We start from the raw sequence: 8,784 nt of genomic DNA on the forward strand, positions 1-8,784 counted from the left end.
CATGTAAACCCAGCGCTCCTTTTTAATGCATTTTATGAGGCCTTCGAGGCCCCAAGAAAAGAACAGATACTCCTACATATCTTCCATTTTTCTAGTCCAATAAGGATTGAGGTGGCATGCAAGCGCAACACACCTGAAAGCGACGGGTTCCCTCCGTCCGGGGGTTTCAGCTATTCCCTTTCGATTCCTCTTCTTCTCCCAAGTCGACGCGTCTAAGCAAACGTGTATTCGCGTACACCTCCTAATCTCCTATAAATGCACATATTAGTCGCTGGATAGTGCAGCATCAAAGCTTCTTCATCGTCATCTCTTCCTCGATCCGTATCCGTTAATCGCTCGAGGAGAACACACGAGTCTTGCTTAGCGCGTGCTCTCTGCAAGTCGATCATGAGCTACCAGCAGGGCAACGCCGCGTACCCTCCGCAGGGCCAGCAGCAAGCCTACGTCGCGCCGCCACCACCGGCCGGCTACCCGCAGGCCGACGCCGACCAGAAGTATCCTGCTTCCGGCGGCGCTGCCGACACCACCAGCCGCGGCGGTCACCACGGCCACCACCATCACCACCACCACAATGGAGGCGGCGGCGGCGGCTTCTTGAGAGGATGGTAAGTTCTGTTTTGCCGTTCTGGATCCTCGCTCCGCTTCGTTGATCCCGCCCCGTGGCTCTGTCGTCATACTTTCGTGATTAAACTGATGCCTGATGATTGTGTTTGCTTCTCTTTTTGTTTGCAGCTGCGCGGCGCTCTGCTGCTGCTGCCTCCTCGACGCCTGTTTCTGATCACCGAGTCTGTCTGACGCCGACGCTGACGCTGACGCTCGTCGTCGTGATCAATGTCCGTCATAGGCTCATAGCTGATCTATGGTCAGGTCGGGAGCCTGGACATGTCGTCCTGCGTCTGATCAGTTGTTTGTTGATCGTTCTTCTTTTTTGTGTGTGGCGATGCCATTGGCTAGTCGTTTGTTTCTTTGTTGAGTAGTACAGTATTAGTTGGTTTCGGTGTGTATGTATATGTAGGATGGTGATGTTAGTGATGTTTCTCCATCTCATGTACTACGTACATTGTTATGGTTTCTGTATCAGTAGCTGATCTCTTTTGAGCTTCTCTATATATGATTAGAAGACGATTGTGTTGTTATCATATTGATTACCTCATGTAGTACATTACACGTCTCAAAACATGAACATGGATGAAGAGTAGATGTACAGTTAATTCCTTTGGAATGGGTGGAGGGAACCATGCATCTTGCTCATTTGCTCACCTAATCAACTTCAGTTTTCAACCATGTGATTTCTTCTTGATTCATCAAAGGGAGATCACCACAACCAGATGAGTTTAGAGGGATGCTTTATCCCCGTGCAAGACTTGCCATCAGCAGTCGGCCACCTTAAAGCATGGTGGTTGGAGGTTGAAGAAAGCGACAACCAATAAGTACATTCTAACCCAACGTACACCAATTTCACCGGGGCTCCGGTAAAGCTTCACGGCAAATTGCACACAAAAAAAATTCTGTTCATGCCAGTCCTTTGGTTTGGATTCGAAAACCTGAGAAATCCTGCTCACTCCGACACTGCTTTGGGCATTTCTCTTTTTAACAACCTGAAGATATGAATGAAATCAACCCAACTCAAAGCAATTAACGGAAAAAAAGTGAAGGGCATATGTATGGATAAGTTCCACAGAATAATCTGCAGTCAGAAGAGTAGGCCACCTAACGCACCAAAGCCCCCAAAAGTCCAAACTAAATATGAGCTGATTAAATTCTGCAACCAACTAAATAACTAGACAGTAGACACCCGCAAAAAAAAGGAACAAAATAACTAGACATGTGTGCTTCCAGTTTTACATAGATGAAAATAGACTACACAATAATTTAACCAACCATCTATATAAGCTGTTGAATGTATGAAAGCTTCCCTGAATAAGGTTTGAGACAGTGTTCAGTTCATAAGTATTTTGGCCAACAACGGATACATCAGTTATGTAAATTAGCGATGCATTGTTCCCTGAAACTAGCACAAGTAAGGCTGCATCGATTTTGTTTATCTGCTAGTAATTTTGAAGTGATACTAATAACTTGCTAGCAAAGGTGTCATGAATTGCAAAGAGTGGAACTTCAGATAACTGATTACTTAGACAAGCACAAAGCTCTGCTTTTTCGTTAAAGCAAATGTATCCAGTACAGAACTATAATAGCTGATGTCTGCTGGTGTTAACATCTTACAGTACGACATCAAATAGAAAAGAAACAACCGCTAGTACCTAAACAGGAAAGATACAAAATAACATTCAGGCGCTGAAAAGAAATAAACTACTGAAAAAACCTCTTCAACATCTATCCAGCATCATTTTGTCTAGAAGGCAGACATATAAAGGCAACGTAGTCTTCTGAATGAGAACCAAATGCATCATCAGAAGGTGTTCTCAAAGGGATCCGCCATTGCCAAATCGTGGGTATGCTTGTTATTTGTGAAAGTACTCCAGAAAGAACTTTTGAATTCAAATCGAGCATTTCGGGATGCTCTATTGTCCAACTGTAACCGCCTGTGTTGATTAGACATCCATTTATCGTTGCAGTTGGTAAATACTCCAAAATTCATTTCATCTAGCACCTTTGCATTCAGAATAAAGAACTTGGCAAAGTTGACATCTGGCCTGTTGCCGAAGTAGTTCTTCAACACAACTTTTTTTAGATGACGCTCAAGGCATTGAATTGGATCCAGTGGGTCATACTTCCGCACATTTTTCATTTCCTTTCGTAGGTGCGACTGGAGATGCAAAGAATAGACAATATAAAAGCAGTTGGTTAGCAGTATAATACTTTTTTTCTGCGGTGAACAGTATATAACACATTAATACTCCTAATATCGTAAGTTAGTGATATGCTGAGTTTGACATTGAAACAACCAAAATATGAATACTCACAATGACATACAGCCTCTCCAAGCAGGGGAAGCACCTGAGAAAGCCAATTACTGAATCAAGATTAGGGCCAATAGAATCAATAACCAAAATCCTCATGGTGTGCATTGTGGTTGTCAGGCTAATGGCAGTCATTTCCTGAAGAAAATGACAAACAAATATAAGTATAGTTTACCTGCATATAGGAATTCTGATTGGATGATTTGAGAAGGCTGTTGTTACCTGAAAGACAGTGGTTCCAATGTGGAGTTTGGATATGCCATCAGACAGTAAACCTAGTACCTGCAGTTTAGGTGCTCGGATTACCTGAATGGTCCTCGGACCATCGTCTGGATTAAGTGGTAGCAATCTCTCAAGACGAGGAGCATCCTCGATGACCAACTCTTGGAAAGTAGTAGCATCTTCGCCCTTGTAAGGAGGGGAGAAGCCGATGCTCCTAAGAGTCGAGGAGCTAATGCGGAGGCGGCCAATGCCGACATTATTTTCCAGCAAAAGGCTTTCCAAGGAAAGGCAACCAGTGAGCATGCTGTGGAGAGCGTCACCCGAGATGCTGACCCCATACAAGGTGAGCTGCTTGAGGTGCGGAAAATTCAGAGACGGCGCGGAAAAGTTTGACATGGTGACCCTAGACAGCCTCAGCTCCTTGAGGTGCGGAAAATTCAGAGACTGTGCTGCAGGCAAGTCGGGAAAACGGCAGCCTCTGAAGCTGGCGACGTGGAGAGTCGGCGCGAAGCAGAGCGCAGACGGTGGTAGCAGGGGCCGTGAGGACGGCAAGGAGTCCTCGGCGTCGTAGCCAAAGACGAGCTCCTGGAGGTTGGTGAGGGCCTGGGAACGAAGCCAGCATTCAGTCTTGCAGTAGTAGCGTTCGCGGATGTAGGGGATCTCGAAGCGGAGGGCTGGTCCAGGGTGCTCGGCCAGTATCTTGGAGACGTAGACGACGCGCTTGCGCTCCTGGCCAGAGAGGGTAGAGTCGGCGACGAGGTTGAGGGGCGCGGAGCGCCAGAGGGGACGCCAACGGCGGGAGACGGCCTGCGTGCGGGCGCCGTCCTTGGTGCGGAGGAGCGAGATGATGGTGCAGAGGACGGCGTCGGGGAGGTTGTTGATGAAATCCAGGCTTACTCCATGGCCGGCGCTGCTGCTCCCCGGCGATTCTTGGCCGTCCACTCGATCGAACTTGCGCTTCTTTGGAGCGTGCGCCGCCGGCGGCGGCGCCTCCATGGCTGCAGAGTAGGATAGTTTTGCTGCGTCGTGATTTGGTGGTGGTAGTGGGTTGGAGAATGCGGGGGCGAGGGATTCGGCGGATCAGTTCTATCTTTCCTTAATTCTAGCGGGACGTAAAGAAATAGCGGAAACTGACAGGATTTTGGCGCCCAACTTGATTTCAAAAGAAGTATGCGCGGGGATGACCATACGGTATTTGTACGGTTGTACATTCAACAAGAAAAGGGGCAACTGCTGCTAAAAATCCTGAGTAAAATGGCAATATATGTTTCCCTAAATGTTTACACGCTTTTCCTTGTTTATTTATCACCTGACGGAATATTGTAATTGGTGTTAATTGATAGAATGCGAAAGAGACACGATCATGGGCTTCCTCATATCTCATATTTATAGACTGATTAAAAGATATACATGAAAACAATCAAATCGTAACTATAATGGCCTGATTATATGCAAGATATCAAGCGCAAAGTATGGCAAGGTATAACCGAATATTCTAGGCATATTTGGTTTGCCTAACATTCCTCCGTAGTCGCAACAGGAAATTCTCGGACTCTGAGAGTCGATCGAAAAACCAAGAGCGGTGGTGATGGTAGGCATTTGATGAAGAAGTACGCGAATTGCCGAGACGAAGGCCAATGAAGAACTTGAATGGTGCCTGTGGTGACCCGGCATACCACTGCATGGTGTAGTATGCAAGTCTGATGTAACACCAATGAAACACAGTTCCATTAGTATTATATCGCTTAGAGTGGTACAACAGAAACATATGCGGGTCCAAGGCATGTCTATAGAATTACATACAGTCTCTGTTACATAAGATCATCACACCCTCCTACTTTACAATGAGGTAAAGCTGCAATTAAACTCCAGAAGAACGACTCGTAGTCTAGTCTTATCACGAACTCTATTTGTAGAGTATTTAACTAGCGATAGAGGCTAAGAATAGATTATAGCTAAATAGGAGCTAGGTTTAGGAAACAAGTTCCTTTCTATTGCTAAGCTAGGTTTTATCCTTGTTGGATGTGGTATTTTTCTCTTCTGACAGGTTCCTGTCCCTTGAAGTAGTTGTTGACTCCTCGGTCTTCGAGTTGTACTGTAGATCCTCCATCGTGGCCTCTATATCTAAGCAGGGGATTTAAAAGTGGGATGAGTACAAGCGTACTCAACAAGTTCATTATAGGGAAGAGGTGTTTAATGCACTAGCTACAGCATTAGACCAGAAAGTCTAATACCAATGCAGGTTTTCATAACCATTTCTTCAAAAGGTTACTTTTATTCAGAAGAACTATATCCGTCAGCCTTCACCGGTTTACTAGAACTTCATGGAGTTCCTTTCCGGCAGCGTTCACAGTTCCAAAACCCGGAACAGGGAGTGACAGGTCACGATTCATTACACTCTGCAGAGGTGTGTTGCTTTACCCATAAGAGATCTTAACCTTGGTGCCAACCGGGAATGACCCGTCCACACTTCCTTTGGTGTGAGGCCCGGTATAAGGTCATAGCCAATCATATTCCTCCGCTACCTCGCACACCAACCCTTTGTTGCATCCCCGACCCTGGGTCCTCGCCGGTGTACTTATACCAATTAAGGATGGCCCCCGACCACGACGACAGTCTGGGATCGAACCAAACTCCTTCGCCGGTAGATGCAACCCATCATAGACCGCAATACCGTTGGGACTTAAGGTTTCCCCAACCTACCGCTTGCTCCTTGGGCTACAAGTGTCTACGGACAATGCCGTGGGGACTTTAACGGGTTCCCCACCCTACCGCTTGTCCCCTTGGAATACAAGTGTCTACGGTAAAGCGCATCCGTTGATGTACAAGAGGTGGAAATACAATTGACTATTCCGTCCCACTGCAGATCTTATGGTTAACACGGGTATTACGGCACAAGAATCACTGGACGACATTTGTTGTTAATCCTAGATGGATATAAACCCATTGCAATGGAACCTCCACCATATCAACACATACCATGGTTCCATTGCCCACCACATAGTCATATTCATAGTTATGAAAATAGTACTTTTGCTTTTTATGCAAGAGTGATAAGTATAGTAGTTTGCAAGTAATTTGGTAAAAATACTCAAATGACATGAGCAAGCGATGAACTTGCCTTTCTTGACTGCAAGATTATGCAGGCAAGGTCTTCGATACGCAATAACTTCAAATTCTGAAATAGCATCATCGTCCGGTAAGGACGATGTTTAAAAGATTGGCAAGGATGCAATAATGCATAAGTATGAGATGCAATCGCTCTATGCGTGACCTAACCCCGTTGATTTAGGATTAGTGAGTTGTAATGATTAGTTCCGGGTGTGTTGCACTTTTAGAGTGATTCACAAACAAGGTTCTTATTAAGGTTTGATTAGTTGGTATCATGTACAAGTTATATAATAAAGCATAGTAATCAATTGAGCACACAAGAAATGAGAGTTGGTATAATGTTAATATGTAAAGAACAGTTGTCAATTTTAGTACTTTATGTCATGCATGGTTAATGGTTGCTTGTTATATTCTTCAAAAGAATAACTTTTGGAGAACATGTTCTTTAATAAAGAACAAGTAAGACAATTGGGTTTGTGGTTTTCTATAGTTTATTATGGTTTCAACTAGTTTCTGGAGTAAGTATTAGATGGATCACAACAATGTTGGATTCATCGACACTTAGGCTTGTAAGGTTGAGTTAAGCTTAGGCATTCTAAGCAATTATTTATACATGGTTGCTATTAAGCTTGATTCATCTTGCTGGTGATAGCTAGTTAAGGTTTATAGATCCTTATAAGCAGGGTTAATGATGATTATTTATTTACTTCAAAAGAATAACTTTTGAAGAACATATTACTTAAGTAAGAAGAAGTATCTCAGTTAAAGTTGAGATTCTCTAGGGTTTGCTATTAGATCCACTAAGTATGGAATAGTTAGTTTCTACATAGTATGGTTCATAATTATCTAACATTAGTAGGTTTAGTGGAGTATAGTATGTAAGTTTAAACATTGGGCATAGTTGCTATTGGAGTTCATCACAATGGTGTGATGCTAATTAAGGTTAATTAAGGATTATATCTCTAAGGATAGGAACTAGGGTTGGTTTCATTTGATCATCTAGGTTTGATTAAGATGAACACATGTGATGCTAGTTTAGTAATGTTAGGTTACTACATTTTATGTGGTCATGGAAAATATTAAGTTGCTACTATGGCTCTATGACTACTATTGGAGTAACATGATCACATGTTAAATTGGGGTTTAGGTTTGGAAACCATTTAGGGTTCATATGAAGTAATGGAGCTAGGGTTCCTAATGGTATTAGGGTTTTATTGTTCACATGAAATTATGAAACCATAATGTTACTTATAATGGAACTAGGGTGTGGTGACCCAGCATACCACTGCATGGTGTAGTATGCAAGTCTGATATAACACCAATGAAACACCGTTCCACTAGTATTATATCGTTCAGAGTGGTACAACAGAAACATATGCGGGTCCAAGGCATGTCTATAGAATTACAACATTGACTCTGTTACATAAGATCATCATAGCCTCCTACTTTATAATGAGGTAAAACTGCAAATAAATTCAAGAAGAACGACTCGTAGTCTAGTCTAATCACGAACTCTATTTGTAGAGTATTTAACTAGCTATAGAGGCTATGAATAGATTCTGGCTAAATAGGAGCTAGGTTTAGGAAGCTAGTTCCTTTCTATTGCTATTCTAGGTATTATACTTCTTGGATGTGGTATCTGACTCTTCTGACAGGATCCTGTCCCGTGAAGTAGTTGTTGATTCCTCGGTCTTCGAGTTGCACTGTAGATCCTCCTTCGATGCCTCCATATCTAAGCAGGGGATTTAAGAGTGGGATGAGTACGAGCGTACTCAACAAGTTCATTATAGGAAAGAGGTGTTTAATGCACTAGCTACAGCATTAGACCAGAAAGTCTAATACCAATGCAGGTTTTCATAACCATTTCTTCAAAAGATTGCTTTTATTCAGAAGAACTATGTCCGTCAGCCTTCACCGGTTTACTAGAACTTCATGGAGTTCCTTTCCGGCAGCGTTCGCAGTTCCATATCCCGGAACAGGGAGTGACAGGTCACGATTCATTACACTTTGCAGAGGTGTGTTGTTTTACCCATAAGAGATCTTAACCTTGGTGCTAACCGGGTGATCTTCCCGTCCACACTTCCTTTGGTGTGAGACCCTGTATAAGGTCTAGCCAATCATGTTCCTCCGCTACCTCGCACACCCACCCTTTGTTGCAAATCCGACATTGGGTCCTCGCCGGGCTATATCACTTGGATATCTTCCGACCTCGACAACTACCAGGTCGCAACCATGGTCCTTCGCCAGCCAATGCAACCCATCATAGACTGCATTACCGTGGGGAATTAGAATGGGATCCCCACCCCACCGCTTGTCCCTCGAGTTCAAGTGTCTACGGTAAGCGCATCCGTTGATGTACGAGAGGTGGAAACACTTTTGACTACTCTGTCCCACTCCAGATCTTATGGTTAACACGGGTATTACGGCACAAGAATCACTGGACGACATTTGTTGTTTAATCCTAGTTGGATATAAACCCATTGCAATGGAACCTCCACCATATCAACACATACCATGGTTCCATTGCCCA

At 43.9% G+C, this 8,784-nt stretch overlaps 2 protein-coding genes across 2 annotated transcripts; one reads left to right on the top strand and one right to left on the bottom strand.

Annotated features, from left to right (window-relative positions):
• The first annotated feature begins 266 nt into the window (after window positions 1-266).
• Window positions 267-1,139, top strand: LOC127314581 (uncharacterized). Its single transcript, XM_051345075.2, has 2 exons — window positions 267-605; window positions 733-1,139. Exons 1-2 carry the CDS (start codon window positions 388-390, stop codon window positions 776-778), a joined length of 264 nt encoding a protein of 87 aa, XP_051201035.1. The 5' UTR covers window positions 267-387; the 3' UTR covers window positions 779-1,139.
• Window positions 1,140-2,183: 1,044 nt separating this feature from the next.
• Window positions 2,184-4,206, bottom strand: LOC127314580 (putative FBD-associated F-box protein At5g56440). Its single transcript, XM_051345074.2, has 3 exons — window positions 3,144-4,206; window positions 2,925-3,059; window positions 2,184-2,767 (listed from the first exon to the last, which is right to left on the bottom strand). The coding sequence occupies exons 1-3, from the start codon at window positions 4,137-4,139 to the stop codon at window positions 2,411-2,413; spliced, it is 1,488 nt and encodes a 495-aa protein (XP_051201034.1). The 5' UTR covers window positions 4,140-4,206; the 3' UTR covers window positions 2,184-2,410.
• Window positions 4,207-8,784: the final 4,578 nt, after the last annotated feature.

Source organism: Lolium perenne, chromosome 7 (assembly GCF_019359855.2).
Source record: "Lolium perenne isolate Kyuss_39 chromosome 7, Kyuss_2.0, whole genome shotgun sequence".
NCBI classification, from domain to species: domain Eukaryota; kingdom Viridiplantae; phylum Streptophyta; class Magnoliopsida; order Poales; family Poaceae; genus Lolium; species Lolium perenne.

Coding starts and splice junctions, on each gene's coding strand:
- LOC127314581 (XM_051345075.2), top strand. CDS start 388: ATGAGCTACCAGCAGGGCAACGCCGCGTACCCTCCGCAGGGCCAGCAG. Junction 606..732: donor GGCGGCTTCTTGAGAGGATG/GTAAGTTCTGTT, acceptor TTTTGTTTGCAG/CTGCGCGGCGCTCTGCTGCT.
- LOC127314580 (XM_051345074.2), bottom strand. CDS start 4,139: ATGGAGGCGCCGCCGCCGGCGGCGCACGCTCCAAAGAAGCGCAAGTTC. Junction 3,060..3,143: donor TTGGAACCACTGTCTTTCAG/GTAACAACAGCC, acceptor CATTTTCTTCAG/GAAATGACTGCCATTAGCCT. Junction 2,768..2,924: donor TGGAGAGGCTGTATGTCATT/GTGAGTATTCAT, acceptor TTGCATCTCCAG/TCGCACCTACGAAAGGAAAT.